Source organism: Rhineura floridana, chromosome 18 (genome assembly GCF_030035675.1).
Source record: "Rhineura floridana isolate rRhiFlo1 chromosome 18, rRhiFlo1.hap2, whole genome shotgun sequence".
Taxonomy (NCBI): domain Eukaryota; kingdom Metazoa; phylum Chordata; class Lepidosauria; order Squamata; family Rhineuridae; genus Rhineura; species Rhineura floridana.
Window position 1 is genome coordinate 8,105,799 of NC_084497.1, and position 13,138 is coordinate 8,118,936.

Consider the following 13,138-nt stretch of genomic DNA (forward strand, 5'->3'; position numbering starts at 1 on the left):
CAGGCACCCTCCTAGTGCTGCTGAAAGTCAAGGGAAAAGGCAGACTCCCCACATTCACTTATAGTCAGCCCCTTTCAGGATTCCAGGGAAGGGAGCGAACCACCACTGAGAACATGTTTTGAATGCGGCGGGTCCCAGATTCAAACCCGCCCCCAGCATCTCAGATAGACGGTGATGGGAAAAAATCATCCTCTGCCCACATCCCCAGAGAGCTGCTGCCAGTTAGAGACAATACAAGGCTAGCTACACTTGGTATGGTCCTACTTGGCCATTTCATTGGACTTGCAATTGCAGAAGCACACTTTTTTGCGTTTCCAGGTTCGATAGACACCTCACCCTTATGCCCCCAAAGGACTAGTCAATGCCCCCCCCTCCAGATGCTTCTGGACTCCAACACCCCTGGCCATTGGCCATGTTGCCTGGTCATGGCGGGAGCTGTAGTCAAACAGCATCTAGAGGGCACCTTGTTGGCTATCTCTGGGCTAGAGTAAACAAAACTGAGAATTGCCTACTATCAGAGGAACCCACCCACTGATTCTCTGTAGCAGGCGTGGGGAACCTTTGGCCCTGTTGCTGAACCACAACTCCCATCATCCCTGACCACTGACCATGCTTGCTGGGGCTGACGGGGTTGTAGTTCAGCAACATCTGGAGGGCCAAAGGTTCCCCGCAACTGCTCTACAGGAAGCATCACTCAGGATACGTTCCCTTGACAACTGGCTACCACAGTAGACTTCATCTGTCTCCTTCTCCTGGAGACAGTGTGGCCAGACCAGTAAATCATGCAGGGATGCAACAGGCAGCCTCCTGGGCCAGGGAATGTTGAGGGGTCGCAGGAATCCAATTTCCCATGGCACAAGGCTTGGGCATTGCCAGCTGATAAGATTTTGCATGCAAAACAGCAACTGTGCAACAGAATTTGTATGTACGTGAACAGCCTCCTTCAGCCAGCTCATTGCCTTTCACACTGGAAAATGATATGCTGGATTTTGGCAAGGCAGCTCCTCAAGTCCTTGTGCAGTTGTGGAATTCTCTGGATAAATTTAGACTGCAGGTGAGGAACGCCCATGGCCCTCCAGAGGTTGCTGGTCTCCAGCTCCCATCAGCCCTGGGAGCCATCATTCTAGTGAGGAATGATGGGAGTTGTAGTCCAGCAACATCTGGAGGGCCACGGGTGCCCTTCACCCCTGCTTCAGACCAGCCACTGGCTGTGTTTGCATAGCTTACTGAAATCATGCCCGCTTTGCCCCCCTCCTTGCTCATGCTGGGAGGAGACAAACCATGGATCCCTGGTTTAGAGTTACATCCAAACCAGGGAGCGCGGCTTGCTGTTCTCTCAACAAAGCCACACTCGATAACCAAGGTTTCTTGCTGGCTTACTGATCGTGATTTGTCAGGTGAAACAAACCACAAACTTTGGTTTGGACACAACACTAAGCCAGGGATCATGGTTTGTTTTCTGCTAGTGCAAGCCAGTGGAGCAAAAGAGCCCTCTTTGGTGTGTTCAGAGTAAACTGCTAACTATGGCTTACGGAGACAGGTGACCGGGGCCACTGTGTCACAGCCTAGCTTAGCTTGCAGGGTCAGCTGTGAGAATACAATTGGAAAACCCCACATGTACCTTCCTGAGGTATTTGGAAGTAAAGAGGGAGACACAAAAAAGGACCAAATACAATTTGCTTCCGTAGAGCAGGGATGGGCAGAAGCCTATTCTGGTATTTTTTTTTTTTGTAATAATTTTTATTATTCAAATTTTCATAAAACAAACACAACAAAATCAAACAACAAAAACAATACAACAAAAATAAAAAGAAGAACTTGACTTCCGATTTGTTACAGATCAGCTATAAGTATATAATATATATCAAACCTGTCCCCTAAGAAGCCTATTCTGGTATTAGGTGGTAGACAAATTAACAAATAATGATCAGGATCTACAGGTAGATCTCTGGGTGATTTGCAGTAGATGACCAAGGGTTTCTTAATTCCCAATTCTTTAATAGCCGCAACTTCTCCCCCCCTCCCTCCCCTCAAAAACAAAAACAAACTAGGCTGCTGAAGCAAAGGAAGTTTGGGGGGAAACCAGAAATTGATTTTTTGCATGGTGGGACTGGGAGCTCAGCTCTGGTACTGGAAACAAACCTCTGGCCTAAGATGTGCCGTCGGAGACACCCTGTTCCTTAAGTCAAAGTGTAATATCTATGCCTTATTCTAAGTCACTATTTTGCTCCAGCTGATGGGATTTTGAGGGGAAAGGAAGGGCTGCAGCTCAGGGACAGGGCACCTGCTTTGTACGCAGAAGGCATTTTCAGGGAACGTCTCCTGTTTGAAACCTTGGAGAGCCAGTCAGGGTAGACAACACAGAACTAGAGGAACCAGTGATCTGACTTGGTATAAGGCAGCATATACAAGTATTAAACTGTAATAATATCATTATTGAAACATTAAATTGTATTAAATCAGCCATTTATTCAGAATAATGAGGACTGGAATCTTACTTTATTTTTAAGGGGAAACCATCGCTCAGTGGAAGGGCAACTGCTTTGCGTGCAGAAGGTCCTGAGTTCAATCCCCAGCATTTGACTTCTCACTCAATAACAGGGCAGCTTCTGATATTGCTAGATCCCTCAAGCTTGAGGTCTACCCACCTCTACCATAAAAGAGACAACGCCACCTTTTCTGGAAAGAGAGCACTAACTCTTTGAGTCCTCCTGACCAGAGAGCAGCAGGCTAGAGGGGTCTTTTCCAAGGCAATAGCCTCCTTTACCCAATGGAGGCCAATAGCCACTATTTCCCTCCAATGTAAGAAAAAGAGGCCAGCAGCATTTGAACAAAAAAAATTCTGAACAACAAAAGGTAAAAACGACTGAATGCAGAACTTCAGCGACGTAATCCGCCAGCGAGCCGGTCAAGTTTCACAATCCCGTCCGAGCTGAACGATCCCCCTCGTGCGATACGCAACGGATCCCTTGACACTTTGTTAACTTGTGCTAAATATTTGATGGCCGTGTCGCCGCAGGAGAAGACAGATGTCACGGGAGCCGTCAGGCGCCTATCCAGTTCTCCGTCCTTGGCTACTCCTGCATTCGCCGAAAGAGCTGCTGCTCTTGTTTGGGATGGCGACGGTAGTGTGTCTGTCTGTGGATGTGAAGTGTCCATCTCTTCAGGCCACACGTAATGGGCAAAAATGTGGCTGGTTATGGTTAAGATATTTATTTGCCGCCCTGGGCTCCTGCTGGGAGGAAGGGCGGGATAGAAGTCGACTAATGAATTTATATAGTGCCACAGCACTTCATGGACAAGTCAATATGTGGCCCTTCACACCTTTCTATCAGGACACCCCCCTCAAATGTCCCCCTCTCCCCGGCCGGAAATGTGTCCTTGACCTCTGATCGTGCCTCTTGCTCAGATGGACTACAGAGAGGGGCGTGTGCGAGAGCGTGCAGAGACCAGCCCCACCGTGCAATGCTAGAATTTACATTTGTCGCTCCGCCCACTTTCGCTCCTGGTCCCGCCCACCACTGATATGTGCCCCCTGCCGATCCGGCCATTTTTACCACTGGTGGCCAATGCAGGCAGGCCTCTTCCGGTCGGGAGGCTTTTTAACTGGGAGAAGAAAGTGCGCTTGAGGCCGTCGAGCAAACGGAAAAGGAAACCAGGAGCACCAAATAAAACCTTGCGACGACAGCCAGGAATACAAAAGGCAACGTTCTCCCTCCGTTCCCAGGTTCCAGCTTCTCTTGCCCTCCCCCAACCTCCCAAAACACCTTCCCCCCCCAAAAAAAACCACACTTTGCTCTGTCATATGAAGCTGCTGAGAGTCAGGTGTGATATTTAGCACACTTAGTTAACAAAGTCTAATTCAGTAACCCAACAACACCTTTCGAGAGCGCACACTGCCTTTGCGGGGGAGAGGAGGAATTTCTTCTCAAATTGTGCCAGCCGAGCAACAGCAGCTCTTGCAGCAGCCGAAACGTGACGAGAGATCAGCAAACCTCCTTCGCATTACAAGAGAAAGGGCCAAGGCCATTCTGGAGCCCTAAACCTGCACCGTGGGGGTGGGGAGCCATTGGCAGGGTGCTTCCAGGCAGGGTGGCATTCCAGCTTCCACCAGCCCAGCGGTCGGAGTCACGGGGTGCGCAGTCCAAGCTATGGGAGGGCACAGGGCCCTTATCGCTGTGGCAAATAGGTCTAAGAGAAGAGGAAGACTCTGTAACGCCGTGTGGCCTTTGTGGCTATCTACCACACTGCCCTTCAGCCTTGGGGTCCCAGAGGTTGCCGGACTGCAACTGCCATCAGCCCCAGTCAGCTTAGCCAGGGCTAAAGACGATGGGAGTCGCTGTCCAACAACATTTGGGGGCCCAAGGCTGAAGCACAGTGACCTACAACATACTCCAATAGTTTTACTCTAATTTGTTATCCTTTCTGAATAAAAAAATAATTAAGATGTTATTAATCTAAGGCATGGGTAGCCTGCCCTTTAGCCAGAAGGCTCTCCAAGAGGACTCCCAGATATCGTAGAGAGGGGGAAGGTTAAAAGGCCTAGAAGGGAGGGACGGGGAGGCTTGAGAAAGCAAAAGAGCCAACAAGATGCCGGAGAGAAAAGAGTGGACTGGGAGGAGACAGGAAGTTTGGGGTTGGGGAGGGAACAGGCATAGCGAGGGATTAAGGAAGGATGAGCAGCGGGCACAGAGATGGGGGACCTCCACCCCAAAGGGCTGCATTCCCTTTGGGGCGACCTTCAGGGGACCACGTGGACCTGGTCAGAGGCAAAAGTGGGTGGTGCCATGAAGGGGACCCTTCCCTATGCACAGCAGGCTGATGTCTACACCCACCACTCTCTAATCCTCCACCCAAGCCAGTGAGAGGCCGTGCTCAGAAACCAAGGAGCCTCGCCAGCCAGGCAGACACCCTCAAGCGGGATGCAAAGCAGGCCTGCCGAGGGCCATGTCCTGGGGAGAAGGGGCTGTGGCGAGCGTCCCAAGGACCAGGCAGAGAGGCTCACAGGGCCGCATTTGGCCCCTGGGACTGAGGCAACCCGCCCATGGTCTAGGAGCTTTAAAAAAGTTGCCAAGTCACCTATGAGAAATACAGAGTGTGTGTGTGTGTGTGTGTGTGTGTGTCAACAACATAGACAAAGAATGTTTTCTGGATGCAGGCACTCCAATAATTGGATTCCCACACACACACACTTTTTCACTCAGTGCAGTCAAGACACAAGCTCAAAGATGGCTGCTGACCACACCCTGGACCAGAAGAGGGATGGATGGAAGGCCTCCCCCAACTCTAGCCATTGCTGGGCTACAGCTCTCCCTGCTGCCACAGACCGCTCAGGCAGACAGAGAACTCCAGCAGCTAGGATGGTGCTTCTTGCTGGGGACAGCGGGCGGCGAAGCTGCTCATGCATTTTTTTCCAGAAGGGAATCAAAGGAACTGCGCAGGGGGAGCCGCAGACCCCCCACCCGGCCTCTCTAGCGAGCCCCCCGTGACCCGAGGTCATGCCTTCTTCAAAGGGCATGTCCTCCCGCCCCCCACCGGCCCTGCGTCACTGCCTCCTTGGGTGGGATGTGTCCCTGAATGCTGATAAGGCCTCTTGCTTGCCCAGATAGAGAGGGAGGTGCATGACAGCGGGCAGAAACTAGCCTACTACACAAAGGTGAAATTTACATCTGTTGCTCTTCTCCACTGGCATGTGGCCCCCAGAAACTTCCCCAGGAGGGAACGTGGCCCTCGGGCTGAAAAAGATTCCACACCCCTGTCCCACGGGGAGCATTAGCCAACTAAAACCCAAGAAATGTACCGACTCCGACTTCCAAATAAATTCTGATTGACAAGAAGCAATTTTGGGTGGAGTTGGACAGTAGAAAAATAGAGGAGTCGGAGTCGAAGGTTTGGCGTACCAACTCCATAGCCCTGATTGCCGCACCCTTTCTGAAGGTGACGCCTGCGCAACATGAAGATGCTTTAATTCAGAGCTTGGAAAAGTTACTTTTTTGAACTACAACTCCCATCAGCCCAATCCAGCGATGGCCATGCTGGCTGGGGCTGATGGGAGCCATAGTTTTAAAAAGTAACTTTTCCAAGCTCTGCTTTAATTACACCAGGTACGCTTTCTGGCGGGGAGATGCCCAAGGGAATCCATGGTGGGGGGCTCTGATGACAGAATGCCCCACGCAATTCATTCTGCAACTCCACACCACCCGAGTCGTAAAGGCTGGGAAGTTTTCAAAACGCACTCGCCAAGTTTATTTTCAGGAAGCGGAATTCTGTGCCATAAACGAACCGTGGCCAAAAGGGGCTTCGAAGTTAATTTCCGACACCAAGGCTGTAAGTTTACTCTACAGTCTTCTCTTTATGGCACAGTGCGCTGGATGAGCACCGTGTGGGTCTGGGCACGAAATGCTAACAGCCCTCGTCAAATCTTCATTTGCAGCTGGGGGAGAAAGGGGGCAATGAACCTCTCCTGGAGGGTTCCCGATGGACTGGGCTGACGTGTCTGCAAGTAAACGCTCACAGGGGGAGCAGCCCTGCTATCTGCTGCTGGGAATCAATCCTTCAGTCAACATGAACAAAAAACTTAAAAAAGGAGGGGAATGACTAGTTTCCTGATCAGAAGCCCACAGGTGGCTCAGCGCCATGAGAAGCGCAACGTCATCTCTGGAGTCATTAAGAGCTCCCCAAACAGGCACCTCACCTCTACCCCCGCAGCAGGCAGAGGATGCCGCATGCCCCTTTTGTAGGCGCCAAGAACCGCAACCAAGGTCAACATGACACATTCTGCCCACCGCCGGCTCACACCCTTATTTCAAGAATGAGGAACGGAGAACTGAATGAAGGGGGCGGAGGCTCTTTCTCGCTTCCCTGGAGTCTTCTCCCCCCATTTGCAAGAGGTGCCTAAGCACACGATGATTTACAAGCCTTGGGGAAGGGTCGGAGCTCAGTGCCTTGCATGCAGAAGGTCCCAGGTTCAATCCCCGGCACCTCCCAGGTAGGGCAGTCCTGTTTGAAACCCTAGAGAGCTGCTGCTAATCAGTGTCAACAATACTGGGCTAGATGGGACCAAAGGTCTGACTCGATATAAATCAGCCTCCTTTGTTATGTGACTTCAAGTCGATCACAACTTATGGCGACCCTATGAATCAGTGGCCTCCAATGATGTCCCTACATATTGTTCAGGTTGCAAACCTGATGCTTGTGTTCCAACGCATATGTACCTAGCACAGAGTCTCCCTTCTTCCTGAGGGGCTGCTAACTGCAGAACAGCCCCCTTCTGCTGGCAACTCATCAAGGGTGGCTGATAAAAACCCTGTATCAACAGACCGCCACCTCCCTCCTGATAAAAATGGTGTGATGGATCTACACCTTCACACAATCGACACTTGTTTTAAGCCTCTGAATGCAAACACTGCAAGGCCAGAGACACAAAGCTCTCCAAGGGGCCACGGCAAGATCTCCAGCTGGCTGTCCTTCCAGCCAGACGTCTTCCGATACAGAGAGCTCCCCCAAATGGGTCTGGATACGGCCAAGCCGGCATGATCCCCTTCATTGAGAAGTAGTTTGGGATTTTTCTCAGCTAACTCCCCAGATCCTTCAGTCCTCTTAATGAGCGGGTTAATAATACAACACATTTTATTAGGGCCTGACAAGCGTTCAGCTTAAAAATTAGCCAGGAAACCGGAGCGGGAAGAAAGAATGTTGTTGAAATTCAAGCATTCCGATCCACCTAAATTTTCTTTAATCACAGCTGAGCCCCCAAGGACAACATCGCTTTGGTGCAATTTTTAAACCGTCTGCTCTCGTTCTCAGAGACCCCCCCCCGCCAAGTTTCTTCTAATTTCCCTTTATCCACCCCACCCGTTCTCTTACAGCTGTGGTGGTTCCTCTTGGCTCTCGGTCTGTCAGCCAGGGGGCATTCCCAACTTTCTTGCAAAGAGGAAGGTGGCAGCGTCCGTGGGGCAAAGGCAGTCGTTCGGTGGCAGAGGGCATGCTTGCACGCAGAACCTCTTGGGCTCGATCTCCGCCATCTTCCCTTAGGGCAGAGATGGGGAAGTTGCGGCCCTCCAAATGCTGTCAGGCTCCCAACTCCCATTTTGTTCCATCAGCCCGCATGGCCAATGGCCAAGGAAGATTGGGGTGTGTGTGTGAGGGTTGTAGTCTTACGGCATCTGGAGGGCCACAGTTATCCCCATCTCTGACTCCCCTGCCTGAAACCCTGGAGACCTGCTGCCTACAGACCAAGGATGGGAAAGTGTGGTCCTCCAGATTTATTTATTTATTTATTTCATTTGTATCCCGCCCTTCCTCCCAGCAGGAGCCTGCACGGCAAACAAAGCACTAAAACACTTTAAAACATCATAAAAACAGATCTTAAAATACATTAAAACAAAACAGCGTTAAAAACATTAAAAAAAAACTTTAGAAAAGGGTTAAAACATTATTAAAAAAACATATTAAACAACTCCGACACAGACTGGGATAGGTCTCAACTTAAAAGGCTTGTTGAAAGAGGAAAGTCTTCAAAACGCGCCGAAAAGATAGGAGGGATGGCGCCTGCCTAATATTCAGAGGCAGGGAGTTCCACAGGGTCGGTGCCGCCACACTAAAGGTCCGTTTCCTATATTGTGCAGAACGGACCTCCTGATAAGATGGTATCTGCAGGAGACCCTCACCTGCAGAGCGCAGTGATCGACTGGGATAATAAGAGAGGGGAATGCCTGTTATAGAGCGGGCGTGGGGGAACATCCGTGGTCCTTCAGGGGGTGCTGGACTCCAGCTCCCAGCATGGCCAAGGGTCACGGATGATGGAAGTTGCTGCCCAACAGCAACACATTGCAGGTCCTTGCGTCATCTTCATTAGAAAAAGACACACACCCCTCTCATTTCCTGGAAAACGGAAAGATAATAGATTGAACCAAAGAGAATGTCTCCCTTTAGAGAGCTCGAGAAACTGCTAGAGCGCCATTTTGTCTTCCGTACATGCCCAGAGGCACACAACCTTGCAGATTTGCCTATACTGCCTTATGGAATAGCTCCAAAGGAGAATGCCCTCCCCAAAGGGAAGGAGAAAAAGATCAAATTCAAACCAGGTCCCATAAGATGAATCTTTGTGTCTGCAGGATCTCTTTCAGCAGTGGCTAACCAGGTTACCCCCCTCCAAAGAAGCCCACAGAAACAAGGCACAACAGCAACAATCCTCTCCAGCTTTGTTTGCTTCCATGGATCTGGAATTCAAAGGTAGACTGGCCTCTCATATGGAAGTTCCATTTAATAAACCTCCTTTTATGACTGGTTGCTCCTTTAAAAAAAAAAAGTTGCAGCTGCTTCAACAATCAGCTCACCAAGTGAGCCTTGTGTAAACTATTTCCCCTCTGCTTCAAATCCTACGTCCAAACTGGTGAAATATGTCTAATTCTGATGGATAGAAAACAGGACAGCTGGAGAAGATGAGCGAGGAAGATGTTAGCACAATGTACGTAGCACCTGCACTCCTGATCTATAATGTGGGGATAAACAAAGACAGCCTACCTTACAAGGTTGTTGGAATGATTACTGGAAGCCACTTAAAATACATAGGAAATGCACTACGTCAATGAGTCCCAAATATTTTTCTCCATAGACCACTTGAAAATTGCTGAGGAACTTGGCAGAACATTTAATTATTTTTTGCCCGCTGTAGTAATTGTCACGTGCTGTGCTAGATGCTTTATTATTTTTAATTGTATTTTCACAGGCATGCTGTGTGGACCACCTGAATGAAGCTAATGAACCACTGGTGGTCCAGGGAACACAGTTTTGAGCTATGCAAACGCTAAATACCATTACAGTTAGATCTCATCTCAGCCATTAATGCGCAAAATTGGCAATTCTGTAGCTACTTCCCTGGGTGAAACTCCCAATGAACTCAAAGGGGCTTGCTTCCAAATAGATAGGATAGGAGTGAACATAAGACGAGCCTGTTAGATCAGGCCAAAGGGGGCCCACCTAGTCCAGCATTCTCACAGTGGCCAACCTGATGCCTCTTCTGCGAAGCCCGCAAGCACGACTCGAGTGCGACATCAAACTCTCCCCACTTGCAATTCCCAGCAACCGGCAGATAAGCTCATTTGCTGTGCAGGAATCATAAGCCAGTTCCTCCCTTTACAGGCAGGCAATACAGCAAAAGAGTGCTGGAGGCACAGCTCTTCAGCATGGCCTTTGAGATGCATATGATTTTAGGACCCTCTCTAGTTGTGAATGCAATTCGTTTCACACTGTATTTAACATTGCATTTTAATACTCTTGTGAGCCGCCCTGGGATCTTCTGGCAAAGGGCAGGTAAGAAATTTAATAATATTAATGACAATGCAAGGATGTCGTTCTGCAGATGGTTTTTTGCCTACAACGGGCAGTGATGGCCACTGTGAGAGCAGGACGCTGGACTATGATGGGTGACTGGCCCATTCCAGCAGGTTCTTTTTCTGTTCCTCTATTCAGTCTTCTCTGACCGCCGCTGAATGGGAGCTGGAGTCCAAAAACATCTAGAGAGCCACAAGTTCTCCCATGCACAGTCTTTAATGCGATATATAAATTCTGACGATGATCATAACCCGTGGCTCTCTCACTCCGCGCACGAAGTGTGCCCTCACCGCCAGCCTAGCGTGTTTGCTTTAAGAACCACCACTTCTCACAAGTGTTCTCTGCAAAGCTGGGAATGTTTGCACCACCAACAGGAATGCTGGTGGCATGATTCAGCAGCACTCCGAGCACATTCCTATCCCACTGAAAGCGTCGTTCTGTTTTGTTCTAGAGCTGGGATGGAGAAACTGTCCATTCTGGGGCCGAACTCACCGTTACCATCAGCCCCAATCAGCATGGCCAGTGGTCAAGGATGAAGGAAGCTGTCGTCCCAGCAAATTCTAGAGAGCACCAGGTTCCCTATCCCTGCCCTTTCGGGTTGCAGTGATCATAAAACAGTTTCCCCCAACTATGGCTCCACGTGGAGCACTCTCCGCAGAAATCAAGAGCACCACCTGCTGAAAGCTAAAAGGACAATAACGCAATGCCCTTCAGCACACTTTGGCGTCGTTCAATGAACTGCCATGCAGACAAGATCACTGAGCTATTGTACGGAGATGGTTCCAGGTTCAATCCCTAGCATCTCCAGGTAGGACTATGAAAGACACCTCTGCCAGTCAGTGTTTACAACACTGACCCAGAAAGCCCAATGGTGTGACTCTGCATACAACCTTTTATTCAGAATCATGAGGACTGGAATCTTACTTTACTTATATTCAGTCTCCAGCATTTTCTGATAGGGCAGGGAGAGACTCCTATCTGAAACCCTGGAGAGTCAGTCAGTGTAGGCAATACTGACACAGACTGGCTAATAAGGCAGCTTTCTATTTAAACCAGCCCTTTATTCATAACCACTATGAGAACTGGTATCTTGCTTTAATTTTTCCATAAAGAACCATAGTGCCTGTTTTGCATGCAGACAACACTGACCCAACCGGAGCAACAGCTGACCATATATACTCAGGTAACACCAGCTTCCCCTGTTCAAATCATCTTGAGGGCTACACCCTTAATATTTGTTTTCCTCCTTCCCTTGCTCAAACTGAATTCATGCGGACTAGAACCTTCGCATTCGTTTTTCCTTTCACTCTTCCCGGTTCAAGTCAGAATTGCAGGAAACAGAACCTTCCCATTTGGGTTGTCTTCCTTCTCCAAATCAGAATCATGAGGACTACAGCCTTAACGTTTGGCTTTTCCCTCCTCCAAATCAAAATCATGAGGACTACAGCCTTAACGTTTGGCTTTTCCCTCCTCCAAATCAAAATCATGAGGACTACAGCCTTCACGTTTGGCTTTTCCCTTCTCCAAGTCAGAATCATGAGGACCAGAGCCTTAACGTTTGGCTTTTCTCTCCTCCAAGTCAGAATCATGAGGACTACAGCCTTAACGTTTGGCTTTTCTCTCCTCCAAATCAGAATCATGAGAAATAGAGCCTTCACGTTCGTGTCCCCCCCCTTCCTCACCTCGTCCTCCTTGTGGTTGCGGATACCCCGCACCAGGTCCTGGAGGTTCTTGTCGAACATGCGGTCGATGCTGCCTTTCACCATCTTCAGCGCCATGGCGAGGCAGGCCCCGGCGACGGTGGGCGAGGGGAGAGGCGCGGAGATGCCGCCGGTTTAATGTATGGGGGAGAAAAGGCGGTGAGGAGCGGCGGGGGGGAGCAACGAAGGAGGCCGCGGCAGGCGAGGGGAGGCCGGCTCACATCCCGCCCCACGGGATCCTCCCCGCCCCACGGCTCAGGCCCCGCCGGCGACTCTCTGACCGGGAGGGGGAAGAGCCAGAGCGGCCGACAAAATGGCGGGCGGTCAGCTGAGAGGGCTCGGGCCTCGCCCCTTTCAGGCGCGTCATCGCGCACGGAGAGAGGGAGGGAAAGGGGGCGTCGCGCCCGGGAACCACGCACCGACGCTGGGGTCGCGCAGGCATTGACGAGGCGCCCCCGATTGGACGATGTCCGTTTGCGGGAGAGGGGTTGGTCCTCCTTTCCATAGAGGCGGGAGGAGGGAAGGGCAGGAGAGGTTTGGTGGCCACGTCACGCCCGGTTGGTGCTTGGAAGGAATAGATGCGTCATGCCGGGACGGGGAGCATCCACTCTATCCACGGTCATTTCGATGGTTCCTCCGTTTCCCTTTTGCCATTGGGCGCCCTTGGGGGATTTCGACGCGTCACTTGAGCCCCGCCCCTTCCGTCTTTGCTCCGCCCCAATCTTCCCATAGCTATATATAAGGTTATATTAGTACTACACTATATTATATTAGTGCACTATATGTATGTTATACTATACTATAGTCATATAATTATTAGTATCATTAATAGTGTTACATTTATTGTTAATAATAAAGCATTTTTCTAGATATCAACATATAATGAATAAAATAACATTTTAATATTAATATAACCAATTAATTAAGCGTGATCTTAATTTAAATAATCATTATAACAGTACCATTATAATATTAAAATATAATATCATTAATACTAATTCATTCATTGGCGATCACTCGTGGCCGAGTAAGATTGTCTTCCAAGATAAGGTCTTTAGCGGTGGGTCCATAAGTGACTGTGGAGGCCAATTCTGGATCCACAC

At 49.8% G+C, this 13,138-nt stretch overlaps 1 protein-coding gene across 2 annotated transcripts in view; it reads right to left on the reverse strand.

Annotated features, from left to right (window-relative positions):
• The window catches only part of AP3D1 (adaptor related protein complex 3 subunit delta 1), a 67,344-nt gene extending 54,810 nt beyond the window's left edge, over positions 1 to 12,534 (reverse strand). The window contains exon 1 of one of the 2 annotated variants that reach the window (XM_061600645.1): positions 12,018 to 12,534. In XM_061600645.1, coding sequence (XP_061456629.1) covers positions 12,018 to 12,113 — 96 coding nt within the window. In that variant the 5' untranslated portion in view covers positions 12,114 to 12,534. The remainder of the gene's footprint in view (positions 1 to 12,017) is intronic. The other variant, XM_061600646.1, reaches the window with a different exon arrangement.
• Between the last annotated feature and the right edge of the window lie 604 nt (positions 12,535 to 13,138).